Source organism: Pelodiscus sinensis, chromosome 9 (assembly GCF_052426305.1).
Source record: "Pelodiscus sinensis isolate ZL-2025 chromosome 9, ASM5242630v1, whole genome shotgun sequence".
NCBI lineage: Eukaryota > Metazoa > Chordata > Testudines > Trionychidae > Pelodiscus > Pelodiscus sinensis.
The window spans coordinates 46,270,940-46,292,373 of record NC_143060.1 but is presented as its reverse complement, the minus strand read 5'-3'; the positions used below and the strand labels follow the sequence as shown (position 1 = coordinate 46,292,373).

Here is a 21,434-nt window from a genome sequence, read left to right as displayed (position 1 = left end):
AGAAATAGGATGAAATTCAATAAGGACAAAAGCAAAGTACTCCACTGAGGAAGACACAATCAGTGTCACACATACAGAATGGGAGGACACTCTCTAGGAAGGAGTACTGCAGATAGGGACCATGGGCTCATAGTGGACCACAAGTTAAATTTGAGTCAACAGTGTGACACTTGCAAAAAAAGCAAACGTAATTCTGGGTTGCATTAACAGGAGCGTTGTAAGCAAGACATGAGAAGTAATTCTTCCACGCTACTCTGTGCTGATCAGGTTTCAACTGGAGTATTGTGGCCAGTTTTGGGCTCAAAAATTAGAGAAGATCCAGAGAGGAGCAACAAATATAATGAAAGATCTAGAAAACATGACATATGAGAGAAGATTGAAAAAAAATGGATGTGTTTAGTCTGGAAAAGAAAAGACTGAAAAGGAACATAGCAGCTTTCATGCACTCAAAAGGTTGCTGTAAGGAGGAGGGAGAAAAAAATATTCTCTTTAATCTCTGATAGTAGGACAAGAAGCAATGGGTTTAACTTGTAGCAAGGGAGTTTTAGGTTGAACACTTAAAAAAAAAAAGCAAAATGCAGGACAATGTAGCACTTTAAAGACTAACAAGATGGTTTATTAGATGATGAGCTTTCGTGGGCCAGACCCACTTCCTCAGATCAAATAGTGGAAGAAAGTAGTCACAACCATATATACCAAAGGATACAATTTAAAAAAATGAACAAATATGAAAAGGACAAATCACATTGCAGAACAGAAGGGGGATGCGGGGGGAGGGGGGGTGGGAAGGGGGAGGAAGGAAGGTAAGTGTCTGTGAACTGCTGATATTAAAGGTAGGGAGAGTGGGATGTTTGTGAGTTAATGGTATTACAGGTGATAATTGGGGAAACTGTCTTGGTAATGGGTGAGAAAGTTCAAAGACTTGTTAAGTCCTTGTTGGTAAGTGTCGAATTTTAACATGAATGACAGTTCAGAGGATTCCCTTTCAAGTGCAGATGTAAAAGGTCTTTGTAGCAGAATGCAGGTGGCTAAGTCATTTAGAGAGTGTCCTTTCTGGTTAAAGTGGCAAGAAACTGTTTTCTCTTTGTGATCTTGTCTGATATCTGTTTTGTGGGCATTAATCCTTTGGCGAAGTGTCTGAGATGTTTGTCCAATGTACATAGCAGACGGACACTTTCGGCACATGATAGCGTAGATTATATTTCTGGATGCGCAGGAATATGTGTTCTTGATCTTATAACTCACTTGGTTAGGTCCAATAATGGTATCAGCAGAATGAATATGTGGACAAAGCTGGCAACGGGGTTTGTTGCAAGGGAAGGTACCAGGGTTGGTATTAGTGTGGTATGTCCTGTGGTGGTTGGTAAGAATCATCTTGAGGTTAGGTGGTTGTCTATAGGAGACTATGGGTCTGTCTCCCAGAGCCTCTTTGAGTATGGTATCCTGTTCCAATATAGGCTGTAGTTTATTGATAATGTGTTGGACAGGTTTAAGTTGGGGGTTGTAGGTGATGACAAGTGGTGTTCTATTGTTGGTTTTCTTGGGTCTGTCTTGAAGTAGATGGTTTCTAGGTATTCGTCTGACTCTTTCAATTTGCTTTTTTGTTTCTCTGGGTGGGTAGTTGAGATTTATAAATGCTTGGTAGAGATCCTGAAGCTTCTGGTCTCTGTCAGTGGGGTTAGAGCAGATGCGGTTGTATCGAAGGGCTTGGCTATAGACGATGGATCGTGTGATGTGTTCTGGATGGGAGCTGGATGCATGTAGGTAACTGTATGAGTCAGTGGGTTTTCTGTAGAGAGTGGTGTCTAATTTTCCATTGTTGATTTGTACGGTGGTGTCCAGGAAGTGGATCTCTCGTGTAGAATGGTCCAGGCTGAGGTTGATGGTGGGGTGTAGGTTGTTGAAATCTCTGTGGAATATCTCCAGTGTTTCTTGGCCATGTGTCCAGATCATAAAGATGTCATCGATGTACCGTAGGTAGAGGAGGGGTGAAAGGGGACGGGAGTTGAGGAAACGTTGTTCTAGGTCAGCCATAAAGATGTTAGCATACTGTGGGGCCATGCGTGTACCCATGGCTGTGCCGCTGATCTGGAGGTATAAGTTGTTCTCAAACCGGAAATAATTGTGGGTGAGAACAAAGTTACATAGGTCTGCTATCAGGTTGGCAGTAGTGTCCTCTGGGATAGTGTTTCTAATTGCTTGTAATCCGTCTTCATGTGGGATGTTGGTATATAGAGCTTCTACATCCATGGTGGCAAGGATGGTATTATTGGGGAGGTTATCGATGTTTTGTAGTTTCCTTAAAAAAAAAAAGCTTTCTAAATTGTAGGATGGCTAAGCATTGGAATAAATTGCCTACGGATATTGTGGAATCTCCATCATTTGAGTTTTTTTAAGAGCAGGTTAGACAAACACCTGTCAGGGATATTCTAGATCATAGGTTCCCAAACTGGGAAGCATGCACCACTGGTGGGGGGGGCATGAAGAAATTCTGGGGGGAGAGGGCACGAGGCGACCCACCGCCCCTCCCCCATTAAGTTTTGCTGCTCCAGTCAGTTCTCTTCTTTTTTCTAATTTTTTTTTTTGGCTCAACAAGCTTTGCTGCTGTTTTTGGGGAGGAGGAGGGACGTGAGGGTTTTTCAAAAATAAAAAAGTGGGGCAAAAGTTTGCCGAAAAGTTTGGGAACCACTGTTCTAGATGGTGCTTAGTCCTACCGTTAGTGCAGGGGACTGGACTTGATGACTTCTTGAGGTTCCTTCCAGTTCTAGTATTCTATGAAATCTGCTTCCACTAAAAAGGTGCTTAGTAGAGGTAAAAAATCATCCTCTACCCCCCACCACCAGATCTCCCAGATCTCTCAGTAGGGATTTGATTCATAAGAGATTCCCAAACTCCTTTCAGAGTAGAATTTATTATGTATTCCATTGTAAAATAATTTAAACAGATAGTTGAAAGCATTAAATTCTGCAGCAATCTGAAAATAATCTAATATTTCATTCTAATACAGGCAGTCCCCGACTTACGCGGATCCGACTTATGTCGTATCCGCACTTACGAATGGGGCTTTCTCGCCCCGGAGTTCACAGGCAGCGGTCAGCCACCTCGAGCTCCGGGGTGAGAAAAGCTGCTCCTGGTGCCCCTGGTCTGCTGGGGACCATCTCTAGCAGACCAGGGGCATCGGGAGCAAACCCGCAGCAGCGGCGGGTTCCCGCGCTTCTGAGGCTTTGCCAGCTGCTCTGGGGACCCCACCGCGGCTGCGGGTTTCCTCCCGGTGCCCCTGGTCTGCTGGGGACCGTCTCCAGCAAACCAGGGGCACTGGGAGCAAAGCGGTCTGGTGCCAGAGCAAAGCCTCAGAGGTGAGGCACCCCCCCCCCCCCCCCCGCTGCCGCTTTGCTCCCTGTGTCCCTGGTCTGCTGGGGGGGGCGGGGCGCAGCTAGTGTGACCCCCCAGCAGACCAGGCTTTTGTTGTGGACCCTGGGGCAGAGCAGCTGGGGCGCTGCCGGTTGGTCCCGCAGCACCGCTCTGGGCACTACTGGACCAACCCGGCAGCACCCCAACTGCTCTGCCCAAGGCGTCCTGATTCAGCCGCTGCTGGTCAGTTTCAGCAGCGGCTGAATCAGGACGCCTGGGGCAGAGCAGCTGGGGTGCTGCTGGGTTGGTCCAGTAGCACCGAGGAGCGGTGCTACTGGAGCAACCCAGCAGCACCCCAGTTGCTCTGCCCCAGACGTCCCCAAGTCAGCCGTTGCTGAAACTGACCAGCGCTGACTACAGGAAGCCTGAGGCAGAGTTGCTCTGCCCTGGGCTTCCTGGAATCAGTGGCTGATCAGTTTCAGCAGCAGCTGACTTGGGGTTCTTAAGTTGAATCTGTATGTAAGTCAGAACTGGCGGTCAGTTTCAGCAGCGGCTGAATCTGGACGCCAGTTCCGACTTACATACAGATTCAACTTAAGAACAAACCTACAGTCCCTATCTTGTACGTAACCCGGGGACTGCCTGTATTACAGAAATGGGGTAGTCAGCAAGTCCCATCCCTGGGGATTCCTGGTCGGGTGGGGGAGAAGTGGGGCTGGGGCAACTGGGGAGCCCCATCCCCAGGGAGCCCCAGTGGGCCAGCGCCCAAGTCCAAGCCCTGTAGGCCGGAGCCCAGGGGCAGTGAGGCCGGAGCCCAGGGGCAGTGGAGCCAGCCACAGGCAGAGGGAGCATCCTGGGAGGCTAGTGGCAGGGGACCTTCCCGTATTCAGGAAATTCCTTCATTCAGGACAGGTCAGGTCCTGAGGGTGCCGGACAAAGGAGGCCCAACCTGTACCATTTTTCAACTCTCTCTATGAGCTGGTGTTCAGTTGAACCTGGCTACTTTTTGGGCATGTTGAGAAAAATCTCATGACATTTATTCTACTAGTGGTAGATATTGGAATCTGTTTAGCAATTCAGTCTTTTGGCTGTAATCCTCTTTCTGATCTGTTCAGCACAGCTAATTCATTCAGCTGCTATAGCAGGTGACATACGTGTGCCTAGTTGACAGGAAATGTCTCTGGATCCAAATAATGTTAACTGCATCCATGCAATACATTGCTGGATGCTTTATTAATGTGTGTACTACTGAAAAGTTAGATAAGTGTGTTTGAATATCCTTGCTGGAGTAGCCTGACATGTACATTGAGTGATAGCTGAAAGGGCATATTTGTTGTCAGGTCCAGCCAAGAATACATTTACTGACTAGGCAAATTCTGTTTTATAAGGGCTTTTAAAACAGGGAATGTTGGATTGGCCTTCAAATACTTAGCTGTTTCTTAAGGGAAAACGTTCACAATATTAATAAAAAGAACTGGTCTGTTTGATTTGTACTTATAACAACTGAGAAAATGGATGTTTAGAAACATTGCATCATTCAAATGATATATTCTTGTCACTCTTGATTTTTAAGAATGACAACAGCACATGGGAAGAATCTGTATTCTAAAGGAATATTTTCATGGTATTTACTCTTCATAATGTATGTACTGTCCTACAGTATGTGTATCACAGGTGAGTAAAGTGGGACTTCAGAGAGAGATTAAAATAATAAATAGCAACAAGAGATCTTTTCTATACTATTTCTGATAACATATGGATGCAAGAAGCCAACAATAGGAAACATGACACATGTAAAACGATGAAAGGAAATATTTTTTTTTATTCAATGCATAATTTAATGTATGGAACTGTTGCCATGAGATATGATTGAGGCAAAGTGCTTGATTAAAATAAAAAGGGTTTGTGAATTTTTATTATTAGGAGAAAATATACAGTTATGTAAATTAACGAAGAGTTACAAGACATTTTAAAACCTTATACTTCCAGGAATAAGCTAACCACTAGCTGCCTGGGGTTAATTTTAATGTAATAAGAAAAACCTGCAAAATCCTGCACATTGCTTTTCAGTCACCAACCTCTCTCTGGCAGAGGCATGTACTCGACTTAGTGCAATTCTCATTATCACTGTTAATGCAAAATGCACAATTTTAATTGTATGCCCAGTGCAGGGTTGAAAAGTAAATTGAGGACTCTGAAGTCCATCTCTTTGTTATCTAAGCATGGGTGCTATTTTTAAATGGTGAAGAGAGGTTGTGGGAGAAGGGGAAGATTCAGGCACCCAGAAGAGAAGCAATCATGCTCATGGGAAATAAATGAATCTATCTGTAATCTGAGCTCCTTTCCCTTTCATCACTGAGTTAATGGGCTCACCTGTACTTGTCAGATGGGACTGGCACAACTCAGGAAGAATTTTAAAGAGCTCCCAGGTAGCCACATGGTTTGCATCCCCACATCTCTCATTGTCCTCCTCCTCCCCCTTGATGTGTCCTGCTTTTGTGAAATGTCCAGAGTCACATCCAGTATGTTGGCAGGTGCCAACTAAATATACCATAGAGATCTGCAGGGTTAACCCAGTCATATTGTTGCCCTGCCTCCGTTAATATGCCTCCCCAAGTTCCTTGGCTTTTACTTGGCATCGCTGCTCATTCCTGTCATTCCCCGAGTTTGGTGCTCACTGTGTGATCTGCACACAAAGGTCTATTCCTTCAGCTTCTCCTTAAATGGGCTTGCACGGCCACTTCTTTCCACAGGATAAGGAGATGCGGGACTTCTGTCTCACTCCAGGCTGGAGCTTCTAGGTGAAGATCTTTGTCTGCAATGAGTTGGCATTAACTGGATGCTCACACAATGGGCAAGTAGGAAGAAGCATTTCAAAAACATGGTGGGGTTTTTGAAGGAGGGGAGGGAAGGGCAGGGCAGGGCAGGCTTCTTGTATTTGTGACCTCTGGGGATAGAGTTACTGTGGGACAGCTGCTAGAAAACTAGTAGGGTAAGATGCTGTCAAGGCTGGTCCCTACTTTGCCTCTTCAAGTGCAGAAGATGGAGGCCCGCAAGAAATTTTAAAAATACCTTGGCTCTATAGACTTCTGCTTTAAAAACTCCCCGAGGTCATAGATTCCCTGACCTTGGGTGGTATGCTGCCACCACCCAAGTGCAAACCCCATTTCTTTTTGAACTCAGGAAGATTCACTTGGGAATGTCTTCCCAAGAGGTGTACCCCAAGCTCTTTTACCCTACCTCAGGAGAGGGCTTGAAAACAAAGTATAATGTATAATAGCTGACCCTCAGTCTCATGCACATGGACCTTCCTGCTTCGCAGGACACACGAATCCGATCATAACCTTAGAAAAGGTGATTTTATTAACAAAAACAAAAAGACATTCTTGGTAAAATGTTTCCAAGCATTGCCAAGTGTTACAGAGCAACTGAGAAAACAGATTACAACACAGAGAATTGTTTCCCTGGGACTCGACTTCGGTTACAGAATAACAGGCAGGTGGGGTGGCAAAACTAAGATATGTCTCTGTTGTTGTAAGCTTGCTACTGTAGACATGGCCTAAGTAAGCAATGCAGTGTTTGTCTACACTGACTCTATGTGGACCTAAATACATCAACTTAAGTGCTATGCCTCTCATGGAAGTGGAGTTACAAAGTTGGTATAGTGGGCAAGTTACATTGGTGGAGGCTGCCTTATATTGACCTAAATCTTAATGTAGATTAGGGCAAGTCAAAACAGATTGATTTAGGCCCGTGGTCCCTAAAGCATTTGTGTGTGCCCGCCAAGTGCTCGGGGCTGGCCTGGCCCCGGGCATGTGGCACATGCATGGTGCCAGAGCCGGCCCTGGGCACATGGCGCACGGTGAGCGCTGGCCCCGGGAGCGCAGCGGATTGGCCGCTTGCGCTCTGGGCGCGCGGCGCTTGCAGGGCACGCCGGCCCTGGGCGCGCGGCACTTGCGGGGGGGGCGCCAGCCCCGGGCGCGCGGCACTTGCGGGGGGGCGCCGGTCCCGGGCGTGTGGCGCTTGGAGGGGGCACCGGCCTCGGGCGCGCGGCCTTTGGAGGGGGCCCTGGCCCCAGGCGCGTGACTGTGGGGGGGGCCCTGCCCCCCCGCCCCCGGGCATGGGGCTATGGGGGGGGCCGCCCCCGGGCACGCAAGTGTCCCCGCCCCCTGGCGCCCGGCGGGCGAACGGCCACGCCCCCTAGCACCCGGCAACCTCAAATGGTTGGGGACCACTGATTTAGGCCAACAAAACTAAGTAGTACAGACCAACTTCACGCTGGTAGGACACTGAGAAATTGATAGAATTGGTTTCTCAGGATCATAAGAGGATAGTGGGGATTATTTAACCTTTCTAGGAATCTAATCTGGGCTTAAAAAGAAAATAACATTTCCTTTTCACTTTCAATAAAGTGAATATATTTGTATTTAGTCGTGGATGGAACAGAAGAATGTTGCAGAATGGATTATTGCCAGTGATAAGCAAAAGACGCTATTAAATCTGAGCTAGGTATTGCATGGTATTCTCTGTAGATCAGCACTTCTATTTCTCTTCCCCGTAATTTGTTTATTAATGAGCTGTAAATTGCTTAATTTGTTACAAACAGGAAATATGACACACATAATTTGAATTGAGGGAACTGTAAATTTATGTTGACAACTCAATCAGATTACAGATCAGGAAATAACCTGAATTAAATCTGTGTGCATGTGTTTCATAAAAGAATACATAAAATATAACTGAAGGATTATGATTGTAAGTGATTGTAATTTTGTGCATTTAACAGTGAATAAATTACCAAAATAATCATGGCAGTTTATTTAATTTTGCTGTACTTTGCTAACCTAAGCAGAACATGCAGACAGGATGCTTATGAGCAGCTCAAAACTGCAGGTAAGAAAGGGCTGCGAAACATTAGTGCTTCCCTCTTTCTCCATCCGCTAGACCTGCTTTGAAATGGCAGGACAGAGTCCTGGTGTTGAACCCAGAGCATACGGATGCTGGCATTCCTCCTGCAGGGTCTCCAGCTCTTTACAGAACAGCCAGCCAAAAACTGGATCATCTAGTAATTCACCGGCTAGTGTCTGAGGAGGTAGGGAACAATTAGCTTTTACAGGAAAAATGTCCAACTGCAGCAACAATATAGTTTCTTGGGAGCCACAGCAGGTCTATGAAAAGAACAATAGTCCAGGGTAAGATGATGTCTTGAAGAATAGAGAAGATCTGGAATCCATGCATTCTGGTGAGCTCTGTGAGCCAGCTGCTGCCAGCAGCGGGGGGAGGAGGAAGAGGAGCAGGAGCAAGGGAGGGCAGTGCCTTGCAGCTACCCAGACTGTGTGGGCAGCTGCAGGTGACAGGACCCACACAACTGATCAGCTGCTACCAAAGTTCCCTCTAAGCTGCGTGGTTGCAGCTATTTTCTGAGCCCTGCTCAGAGGTTCAAAGCTCAGCTGACTGGTGGGGGAGCAGGGCATCTGTAAACAGCAGCTAAAGGCTGTTAACAGGGTGCTGAACGAAAGAGCGCCCAGAGCAGAAAAGATAAGCAGCTGAGATAAGGAGGCAATAAGGTCTAGAGGGAGGGAGGGAAGTAATAGAAATGTAGCCCTGTTAGTCTGGTGTAACTGAAACAAAAACAGGACTATGCAGCACTTTAAAGACTAACAAGATGGTTTATTAGATGATGAGCTTTCCTGGGCCAGACCCACTTCCTCAGATCAAATAGTGGAAGAAAATAGTCACAACTGTATGTGTATATATATATATATATATATGGTTGTGACTATTTTCTTCCACTATTTGATCTGAGGAAGTGGGTCTGGCCCACGAAAGCTCATCATCTAATAAACCATCTTGTTAGTCTTTAAAGTGCTACATTGTCCTGCATTTTGCTTCAGCTACCCCAGACTAAAACGGCTACATTTCTATCACTATTCTGCATGGAGGTGGTGAGTGCTAGGAGAACATTTGCATGATTGCATTTCAAACAAAATTGACATAGGTGTTTAACGGCTTAATGTAAGAGAGAGAAAGATTCTTTGAATAAAATTTTCTTGGAGGCTTGCAGGTATCTAAAACTCTGAAATTAATGATTTTTTAAACTCCCGTGTTACTAAGTAATACATGGTAAATTGTAATGCATTAAGTCCAGATTTTTGCTATGCAGTAGAATTCTGGCTCTTATAAGTCAGAAATAGCAAGCACTAGGTGTGGTGGTAGTTTTGTAGGACGAAACTGTATTTGCAAGCTCTTTGAAACATGCTTCTGTCTACAGACCCTGAAGCCACATGTTAACTTCTTCTGGGGCTTGTACTTTTCCTTCAGTGGAAGAAGAAGAATTCCCTAGCTTTGTAGTCACTAAGGATACCTCGCAGCAACTAGACACAGGGGTCTTCTTTTAATGTATTTTCTTCCGCACATATGGACTGCTTAAAGTGTGTGTGTGTGTGTGTGTTTGTTTTGTTTTTTTTGTATTGGTGCACGTCCACACATGATCTCAATATTGGTGTTTCACATAAAAAAATTCAACCCGCCCAAAGATAGAAAATGTTAGAGGAAACACTGGCTGCTACTGCTAGCATTGACCCCTGAGCTGGTAGCAGCTTGGTTGCCACAAGCATCAGCCCTCCCCCTTCCCTGCAGCTACTGGAGTTACCCTATCCCAGGACACTCCCTTAGTTATGATGATCTTGTGGCCCACTGAGTTGGAGGGCCTGTTATACTGCCTACTCACTAGGCTTGGTTGTCCATCACTGCCCTGTGCTAAACAGATTTAATCGGGAGAGACCAGCATTTCTTAAACTGGGGTCAGGATCCAAATGAAGGTTATTTTAGAGGAATCATGGTATCGCGGCTGAAGAGAGGTGGTTGCTGGCAGAGTGCCCAGTTCTGAAGGCAACTGTGCAGAAGTAAGGGTGGCAATGCCATATTGTGCTATCCTTACTTCTGCACTGCTGCTGGCAGCACCTCTGTCTTCAGGACTGGGCTCCCGGCCAGCAGCCACTGCTCTTTGGTTGCCTAATTCTGATGGCAGCGTCACTGTCAGCACCTTCGCAGACGTGAAGATAACAGTACCCCAACCTCCCTACAACTCCTTTCAGAGTCAGAACTCCTCCAGTTACAACACTGTGAAATTTCATTTTTAAATATCTGGAATTATGACCTTTACAATTTTTAAAATCCTATGACTGTGAAATTGACCAAAACGGACCATGCATTTTGGAGGAACCTCGTCATGATGTTTGAGGGATAAAGCATGTAACTGTGATTGATCTGGATTTTAATATTTTATGAACATGTGAATTTCTAGCTTTGTTGTGTTTGCATTGAAAACAAATATTCTTTTGTCACTTATAACTGTAAATGCATCACACTTTTGATGTGGAAATGATAAAAATGTTCATCTTAGAGGTAGGCAGGACGTACAAGAGGAGTGAGATAGGGCAATGCAAACTTAATAATTGTTGGTAATAAGATGTAGCATGATTTACGTATGCGATCCCAACTAATATTATATACAGTAGTAGCTTTCATTGCGGCTTGTTGTTCATCAGTGTTACCAAGTTATTAACTGCTGTGCTTCATGAAATGTTTGTATGAATGCTGCAATATAGAATTTATTTGCAGTGGTAACACTGAATTCTTTGGAATCTTCATTTTCATTGTGAGACACAGCCATAAAATGTAGCTGTAAGCTGGTTGATCTGCTGACCAGAGAGGCACGCTCATTTATATTTGTACCCTTTTCCCAGGACACTGTTTATTCTCTAGCACAAAACAAAACTGTGCCCTGGTTTTGACTGGGGTTGGGGGGCCACCTCTGGTAACTAAAGTCTCTGGACATCCCCGGCCTAGCTGGGACAAGGGGGGACTTGGAGGGCCTGCTTGCCTTCTTGCAGCCTTCTGCTGCACCTACAAGAGTATGCTTTCAGCATGCTCCTGGTTCCCTGCCCCACGTTAATCAAGTCAGATTAAATAAATACATTAAATAAAATAGATAAAAATCTCTGAAGTTTCCTTATTTGGTCATGTGTTTCTTTTTTGTTTTTTAATAGTTACTGATAATGAAACTGACACAGTTTTATTTTGTAGCCCATAAAATGAGGAGAATTTGATGCTTTCCATATTAACACAGTTTACCTTTGAGTTTATATCACATATATTCAAGTTTAAAACTAATTGTGTAACCTTTGTAATATTTCTGCTATAATTTTCTTCTGACATCTTGAGTCTTTCCTCTCACCATGCACTGATTATAGTGAAAGTTTTATTTTACTTGTGTATTTTTATTTATTTTATCGTATTTTAATTTAATTTTAATGGATTTTTCATAAATTTTGACATGATACAAAAACAGATTTTCTATGTACAAATTCAGTATCTTGGAAGTAATCAAAGGGAGTTTATTGTGCAGCTCTGCCCTTTTCAGGTACAGATAAAAGTGGGTAACAGATTTTTCTACTCTTATTTATACTTATAAAATAAACTTGAAAATCATTTCATGTATATTTGTGGTGACAATAAAATTTAGTGAGGATTCCTGTATTTTTTCATTATTTTTACATCTGACCTTACAATCACACTTTGTGTTTTGTTTTTGTTGTTGCAGTGTTCATCCTATGGCAGTACAGGTCATTCCCTTTTCAAAAAGCATTTTTTTCAAGCGCATGTCCTTGTGCTTTCTGTTGGCGTTTTAAAAACTGCTGTGCATGTTTCCAGCATAATCCTTTGGCCAAAGCTGGCAGTCAGTTATCAGACTTCTTTTGGAGGTGTGGGTTTTTTTGTTTTTTGGTGGTGGTTTTATAGGTGCATATACATCTAAAAGTAATTTAATGAAAAATAGAGACTAGAGCAGTGGTTTCCAACCTTTTTTATACCACGGACCGGCAAACCCATTCACAAACTTGAGGCGGACCAGTAATATTTTTATTTGAATATTCATTGTGCAAATAAAGAATATGCAAATATGCAAAGAAAATGTTACCTGTCCGCCTAGCCAACTCAGCCTTTTGCTCCCCAGTGCTTAACACCCTTTGTCCCCAAACCCCTACTCCCTGTGGCCTTTCACCCTTTAACCTCTGACCCTTAGAACTCAGCCAACACCCTCTCGCACACCACACCCTTGCCCAACACCCCTATGCCCTCACCCCCATGCCCTCACCCTCGTACTCCCCAGAGTTAGGCTGCCCCCTCTTCTGCAGAGCGTGGCTGTTATTGCTGCGTGCGCTGAGGGAGCAGCCATTGGTGGCATGCACACTCTCTCTTCCTTCGCACTCCCTCCCTCCCCAAGCGCATCTCACGCCTCTATGGGTACGTCTAGACTACCGGGTTTTGTCGACAGAAGTTTTGTCGACAGTATCTGTCGACAAAACTTCTGTCGACAAAAAGCGTCCAGACACATTGAGTTCTGTCGACAAAGCAAGCTGCTTTGTCGACAGAACCCTGTAGTCTAGACGCAACCCTACAGGCAATAACACCTTCTGTCAACAGAACTCTGTCGACAGAAGGCGTTATGCCTCGTAAAATGAGGTTTACCAGCGTCGACAAAACTGCTGAGTTCTGTCGACGTTATGTCGACAGAACTCAGCGGTAGTGTAGACGCTGGTATAGTTTTGTTGACAAAAGTCCACTTTTGTCGACAAAACTCAGTAGTCTAGACACACCCTATGAGTAGAGGCAGGGGTCCGGGCTGCCATCTTACCTGGGGGGAAGGAGGGAAGAGGCGCTTTCTGCTCCGCTTCCTCCTGCCGCCACCTTAGCTCCAGGCCGCCAGCAGACAAAAGCAGCCACCACCGCTGCCAGAGCTGAGCCACTGTGAACAGCCATCTTTAGCTTTGGCAGCCACCGCGGCCTGGCAGCCAGTGGTTTGGGGTCCGGAACAGGTCCACGGACCAGTGGTTGGGAACTGCTGGGCTAGAGTATTAAATTTTGTAAAATAAACAAATGTTCTCTTAAAATGATTTTATAACTTCTTTCTTGCAGAGTGCCCATCTGGCAATGGTTGATACCCTGATGATGGCATATACAGCAGAGATGGTCAGTGTTGAAAAGGTGATTGCATGTGTTCAGCAGTATTCAGCCTTCTTCCAAGCTACAGAACTTCCCTATGATATTGAGGATGCTGTCATGTACTGGATAAATAAGGTAAGAACAAAGCAAATGTATGCTTAAATTGAAAAGACAATCAACATGATTCAGCTAGCCATAGGTGGAAATTATGTATATTCAGACTTCATTTAATATAGGATGTTCATTATTCACTTTCAGCAAGGATAGGGAAAAAATTAAGTTTTTATAATGAATTAAAACATTCTGTTGAAATTCAAGTTTTGACTGCAGTGCCTGGTATGAGGAAAACAGTTTGAGAGAGATGAAACCTGACCAGTTACTGATTAATTTTGTTGGTATGATTAAATCATTTAACAACACCTATAGATACTATGTCCTTGGCTTTCTCTAGTGCAGGAGTCTTAAATTGGGGGTTGGGTCCCCAAAGTGAGCCATGACCCTATTTTAATGGAGTCGCCAGGGCCAGCATTAGGTTTCCTAGGACCCAAGACTGAAGCTGAAACCTGAGTTCCATCCCACCTGGGGCAGCGGGACTTGGGCACCGTTTTTCCCCTGACCCAAGATGGCTGGGCTCTGGCTCTGACACCCCCTCATGTTATGTAGTAACTTTATTGTCAAAGGGGCAGGTCATCGCGGTGCAATGAAGTTGAGAGCCCCAGTGCTGGTGTAATGAAATCCAGTTGGAAACTGAAGCAAAATGCAGGACAATGTAGCACTTTAAAGACTAACAAGATGGTTTATTTGATGAGCTTTCGTGGGCCAGACCCACTTCCTCAGATCAAATAGTGGAAGAAAGTAGTCACAACCATATATACCAAAGGATACCATTAAAAAAAATGAACAAATATGAAAAGGACAAATCACATTGCAGAACAGGAGGGGGATGTGGGGGGGGGGGAAGAAGGAAGGAAGGTAAGTGTCTGTGAATTGATGATATTAGAGGTAGGGAGAGTGGGATGTTTGTGAGTTAATGGTATTAGAGGTGATAATTGGGGAAACTACCTTGGTAATGGGCGAGATAGTTCAAATGTTTGTTAAGTCCTTGTTGGAAAGTGTCGAATTTTAACATGAATGACAGTTCAGAGGATTCCCTTTCAAGTGCAGATGTAAAAGGTCTTTGTAGCAGAATGCAGGTGGTCAAGTCATTGAGAGAGTGTCCTTTCTGGTTAAAATGGCAAGAAACTGTTTTCTCTTTGTGATCTTGTCTGATATCTGTTTTGTGGGCATTAATCCTTTGGCGAAGTGTCTGAGATGTTTGTCCAATGTACATAGCAGACGGACACTTTCGGCACATGATAGCATAGATTATATTTCTGGATGCGCAGGAATATTTGTTCTTGATCTTATAACTCACTTGGTTAGGTCCAATAATGGTATCAGCAGAATGAATATGTGGACAAAGCTGGCAACGGGGTTTGTTGCAAGGGAAGGTACCAGGGTTGGTATTAGTGTGGTATGTCCTGTGGTGGTTGGTAAGAATCATCTTGAGGTTAGGTGGTTGTCTATAGGAGACTATGGGTCTGTCTCCCAAAGCCTCTTTGAGTATGGTATCCTGTTCCAATATAGGCTGTAGTTTATTGATAATGTGTTGGACAGGTTTAAGTTGGGGGTTGTAGGTGATGACAAGTGGTGTTCTATTGTTGGTTTTCTTGGGTCTGTCTTGAAGTAGATGGTTTCTAGGTATTTGTCTGGCTCTTTCAATTTGCTTTTTTATTTCTCTGGGTGGGTAGTTGAGATTTATAAATGCTTGGTAGAGATCCTGAAGCTTCTGGTCTCTGTCAGTGGGATTAGAGCAGATGCGGTTGTATCGAAGGGCTTGGCTATAGACGATAGATCGTGTGGTGTGTTCTGGATGGGAGCTGGATGCATGTAGGTAACTGTATGAGTCGGTGGGTTTTCTGTAGAGAGTGGTGTCTAATTTTCCATTGTTGATTTGTACGGTGGTGTCCAGGTTGGAAACTGGGCCCTCTGTTATACCTAAGCATATTTTGAGTATGAGGTTTTCAACTTGATGAGTTACTATACAGTAAACAAAATGTTCAGTTATAATAGCAGCCTATTGTAATAAAATGTACCTGTCAGTATCTGGTATATTCAGAGACCGATCACATACCTTTGGCAAATCTGCTGGCTCAGATGGCCCCAGATTTCTGTTGCATTTCTGTCTGAGGAGAAGTAAATATTGGGTCATGCTGTCAGTGAGTCCTATGATAGTGATAGCTAAGAGGCTCCTGGAAATTGGTGATTACTCCCTTTCGTGTTGCTCATAGCTGGGGCATTTCTCGGGCTCCTCCTCAACATGTTTAACTATAAACCTCAAGCCAGCATTCCCCAAATCAGGGATTCCCAAGCTTTCACTATGGAGACCCACCAACTGCATTTTGTCTTTTTTCTGCAACCCACCCAATGTCAAAAATTGTGGAAAAGCCCAAAATCGAAGGCTGTGCCCTTCTTCTTGATTCACAGAGGAGACACTGGCCACCCACCATGCTGGTACTGAAATTCTAATGCCAGATTGCTGCAGCAAAGAGTCGCCAGGGTAGGGGAGGTGGAGGAAAGAGTGGAAAGTGAGCCTACATCACATTCATGTTGTTGTAGTGACTCCTGTCTTGTGGGTTTGGGCCCATCTCCTCACCATAGATGTTGTAATCTGGTGTATGGGATCAGAGTATCATTCAAGTTGGCCCTGCTGTCCCTCTGCCAGGTTGCAATATTCTGAGCAAAGAAAGTCAGGCCCACTCTATTGGAACAGAAGCTGCTATTGCAGGATGTGTGTGGGGCAGATTCACTTTCCAGCATGGGCACCCCTGCCCTTTGGGGCTTCTCCTCTACCAGCGAGAACCTTCTCTTGACTAAGCGGTTGGGTGGGTCCAACCCAGTTGGTGAGCAGGGCCCTAAAATCTCTCCACAAACATACTGATTTGAGGACAGAGCACCGTCATCTCAGAAGTTTGGGGCAGATGAGGTTACTGGGAGGTGGGATTAGATAATGTTACACACTGAATCTTGAGCTTTGCAGCTGGGAGTTCAATTCAGTGTCTTTGATTTGGGTTCTAGGTTGGCTTCAACAGACCCTGATAGTATTGAGTATCATGTTTCAGTGGTTAAAACTAGTCAGAGGACTGCTTCTTTCAAAAACAGAAGAGATCACTTGAAAAATGTCTCTCTTTTTAGATAAATGAACATTTGAAAGACATTATGGAACAGGAACAAAAATTAAAAGAGCATCATGGTATAGAAACTCCAGGAGGTCAAAAGGTAGGTGTACAAGTTTTAAATATTTAACTGCAAGACTGTGCATACATATGAAAACAAGACATACTTTGGAAATGTGCAGTTGCGTTGTAAATTCTTTATTAAATGTAGCCAACACTACAATGAATTGAGTACTCTTAATAGTGCTCAGTACCCAACACCAAACGTTTCCGGGGATTCCTGGTGATCTTAGGAGCATGTTGCTATTTAATAAAGCAAGTCAAAGCAAGCACCTATGTAGTCTTGATATGTCTGCTTGAATATTGCCATCTCCTAAACTCTCCTGGTTGACACTGAAATGACTCTGCCATTCCTTACTCCTATTATATCCCATTTATGCTAGAAACACACTCCTAAAGTCCTGTGTGTCTCTCATACTGTACTTCAACTATCACTTATTACTGAAGTTAATACTCTCACATGTAGACACTACTGCTGAGATCTTGAAACTCATCACAATCTGTGTTAGAAATTATATTTTTGTGATGTGGAACATATTGAACCATTCTGAAGAACACTAAAGATAAAATTTTTAAAAAGTAATTCAAGTCACCTTTTAATAAAGTTGACTGGAATTCCCATAAACAGTTTTCTGTTAAGGTGCTAGGATCAGCTTAACTGTTAAGTATAATGCTGGTGCTATCAAATGTCTTTCAAAAATCACACACAAACTTTTGTGCAGCACACTGTGTATCTGTTTCCAAGTTCTGACTCTTCATCCCTCTATTCCTTTTCTTTCTTCACAGCTCGGTGCCACTGAGATGTCATTTCACATAATAGATCTTTGCTGACCCCCAACATCTCATACTGACATTTACACAACAGACTGTTAGCTCCTGGGCCAGTGTCCTACAGCTGCTGACATACAATTGCAGCTGTCACTACTGACTACTCAGTGTGATGTTGGCTTTTTTCTCTCATTTTCATGCCCTTCTTGGGAACTAAGTGACTGGTATCAATAGATACCTAATTGGATCAAACACTCTAGACTGAAATCTGCTGTTGTAATAGCCAAAGAGTTGTAGTTATACTTTTTAGATTATTCAGATGTACTACTTACTGTTTCTAAATAATCAATGTTCTAAATACTTTAAAAAATGAAAAAAATCCCATATTTACACAAGTAAGTGGCATGATTTTCATAAATGTTGACCACACAGATGATAGAATTAGGAGCTCAAGGTACCACTTTGAAAATAAGGACACTTATTCAGTTACTTTAATTTAGACACCTGAATTTTGGAAATGTTAGTCGTTCCGTTCACATTCAGTTCTAGCTCTGTGTTTACATTGGGAGCCCATCACTGTACCCTCTTTCCTTGTTGCTTCTTATCCCCTTCAACATGTTGCTTCCATTAAAACTTGGAAATATATTACATCAGGGGGTTCAATGTGCCTCTTCTGCTTCTTTTCATCGCTCTTTGCAGACTGAGGCTTTCTGCTGTAATGTGAGTTCTTCATGTGGCTGACATGGCTTGAAGTTCAAAAGTACCTTGTTCTACAGCTTTAAGCATCATTGAAGATTCTTGCTATTTACATGGGCTGCTACTCTCGCCACGTACTGCTGAGACTTCAGATTTCCTGGGTTTTTTTTTTTTAAGCTATGGCTCTCAAGAAGGGGCATGATTGTGGAAACCTGTATTAGTTGCACTCTGGAGCTTGAACTGGAAAAGGAGCAAGGAGAGAGAATGTTTCTGTCTCACCAGTATGCACAAGTAACCAAGCAGCTATCGGAAGAAAAAATCTACATAGAGATTTCAAGGACTTGAAGACTTATTTTTCATTTTAGTTTCTGGCCAAACTAAAGAAGATTGCTTATGCTAGAGACAGACAAAGTTATTCAGTACATTTTATAATTCTCTTCTACTCAATAAATTTTACTTGAGCCAGAAACAGAAGAAAACTGAGTATATATTCCTCAAAGCCTTGTATGCAGTTGTAACTTTATTTAGAAATACTACAATAAATATTTAGCGTGTAAACAATATGTATTTAGAGTGTAACACAAAATGGTTACGTATTATGAATTAATAATGTGATTAAGTCTGGTTTAGCTAACATTATTAGATAGCCTGGCCCTAACCTCAGTCTCATTCCCTAAACTACACAAAGTCAACAGTAAGCATAAATTACATGTAACTGGGAGTTCTTTGAATATAATGCCTTTGCAAATCCATAGGAATTTTCTTTCTTCTTTGGGTTTTATTAGTTTTAAGTGAAGGAGAGTGGAATTGAACCCAATGGGAAGGGGATATTTTCATAAAAATGGTTGGAATGTTCAAATCCAAGGGTGGTTGTGTATGTCCCACCTAAAACTTAACCACTTCTAAATGGTTTGGGATTCTCAAAATACAGAACCTCAATGAAACACAGTGGGTTTGCAGAGGAAATGCATTAAATACTCCCTCTCCTGGTGTATGATCATTTTTTTCATAAAAAATTATTTCATATGCAGACTAAATGAAATTTGTTTACTTTCTGCAGTTACTTTCCACAGTTCAAAAAGTATGTAAGGCAATATGTCATACAGTAAATAACTATATAAAATAACACCATGAACTTTCACACATTTTGACTACTTTTTTTACAAAGTTTCAGTGAGTATACTTTAATAATAATACAGCATGTCTATCATCGGAGAAGGGCATAGTTTGGTGGTTTGAGCATTGGCATACTAAATCCAGGGTTGTGAGTTCAGTCCTTGAGCAGGCTATTTAGGGATCTGGGGCAAAATCTGTCAGGGATGATACTTGGTCCTGCTGTGAAGGCATGGGACTGGACTCAATGACCTTTCAAGGTCTCTTCCAGTTCTAGGAGATAGGCATCTCCATAAGAATCTTTAGAAAGCACGTATTAGTCAAAGCTCTGGGCATAGAACCTAGAACTGGAAGGGACCTCGAGAGGTGACGGCAGGACTGAGCACTGTCTGGATCATCCCTGATAGATGTCTATCCAGCTTGCTCTTAAATATCTCCGGTGATGGAGATTCCACAACCCCCCTAGGCAATTTATTCCAGTGTTTAACCACCCTGACAGTTAGGAAGCTTTTCCCAATGTCCAGCCTTAACCTCCCTTGCTGCAGTTTAAGCCCATTGATTCTTGTCCTGTCCTGTCATCAAAGGCCAAGGAGAACAATTCCCTCCTCCTCCCCTTGTGACACTCTTTTAGGTGATAGAAGTTTTCAAGTATGTCCCTCCTTACTGTTCTCTTTTCTAAACTAAACAAGCCCAATTATTTCAGTCTTTCCTCAGAGCTCATGTTCCCTAGACCTTTAATCATGTTGTTGCTCTTCTCTGGACACTCTCCAATGTCTCCACATCTTTCTTGAAATGCGGTGCCCAGAACTGACACAATACTGCAACTGAGGCCTAATCAGCGCAGAGTAGAGCGGAAGAATGACTTCTTGTGTCTTGTTCACAACACACATTAGTGCATCCCATAGTCATGTTTGCTTTTTTTGCGACAGCATCACACTGTTGACTCTCATTTAGCTTGTGGTCCGGTATGACCCTAGGTCCTTTTCTGCCTTACTCCTTCCTAGACAGTTGCTTCCCATTCTGTATGTGTGAAACTGATTGTTCCTTCCTAAGTGGAGTACTTTGCATTTGTCCTTATTAAACTTCATCCTGTTTACCATTTCTCCAGTTTGTTCAGATCATTTTGAACTATGACCCTATCGTACAAAGCAGTTGCAACCCCTCCCATCGTTGTATCATCTGCAAACTTAATAAGCGTACTCTCTATGCCAATATCTAAATCGTTGATGAAGATATTGAACAGAACCGGTCCCAAAACAGCCCCCCTGCGGAACCCACTTGTTATGCCTTTCCAGCAGGATTGTGAACCATTAATAACTATCTGCTGAGAATGGTTATCCAGCCAGTTAGGCACCCACCTTGTGGTAGCCCCATCTAAGTTGTATTTGTCTAGATTATTGATAAGAATATCATGCGAGACCATATCAAATGCCTTACTAAAGTCTAAGTATACCACATCCACCGCTTCTCCCTTATCCACAAGAATCGTTATCCTATCAAAGAAAGCTATCAGATTGGTTTGACATGATTTGTTGTTTACAAATCCATGCTGGCTGTTCCCTATCACCTTATTATCTTCCTAGTGTTTGCAGATGAATTCCTTAATTACTTGCTCCAGTATCTTCCCTGGCACAGAAGTTAAACTAACTGGTCTGTAGTTTCCTAGGTTGTTCTTATTTCCTTTTTTATAGATGGGCACTATATTTGCCCTTTTCTTGTCTTCTGGAACCCTCTCCTGTCTTCCATGACTTTCCAAAGATGATAGCTAAAGGCTCAGATTCCTCCTCTATCAGCTCCTTGAGTATTCTAGGATACATTTAATCAGGCCCTGAGTGACTTGCAGATGTTTGACTTTTCTAAATGATTTTAACTTGTTCTTTTTTTAAAATTTTATCTTCTAAACCTACCCTCTTCCCACTAGCATTCACTGTGTTAGACATTCCTTCATCATCAGACTTATTGATGAAGACTGAAACAAAAAAGTCATTAAGCACCTCTGCCATTTGCAGGTTTCCTGTTACTCTTTCTCCCTCCTCACTGAGCAGTGGGCCTACCCTGTCCTTGGTCTTCCTCATGCTTCTAATATATTTATAGAATGTCTTTTTGTTTCCCTTTATATCTGTAGCTAATTTGAGCCCATTTTGTGCCTTTGCCTTTCTAATCTTGTCCCTGCATACCTGTACTGTTTGCTTATATTCATCCTTTGTAATTTGTCCTAGTTTCCAT

At 43.2% G+C, this 21,434-nt stretch overlaps 1 protein-coding gene across 4 annotated transcripts in view; it reads left to right on the top strand.

Annotated features, from left to right (window-relative positions):
- CAMSAP2 (calmodulin regulated spectrin associated protein family member 2) overlaps nt 1-21,434 on the top strand; it is a 180,900-nt gene that overhangs the window by 71,691 nt on the left and 87,775 nt on the right. For all 4 annotated transcript variants that reach the window (XM_075936675.2, XM_075936674.2, XM_075936676.2 and 1 more), the window contains exons 3-4: nt 13,330-13,491; nt 16,591-16,674. In XM_075936675.2, the coding sequence (XP_075792790.2) occupies nt 13,330-13,491; nt 16,591-16,674 (246 nt within the window). The remainder of the gene's footprint in view (nt 1-13,329; nt 13,492-16,590; nt 16,675-21,434) is intronic.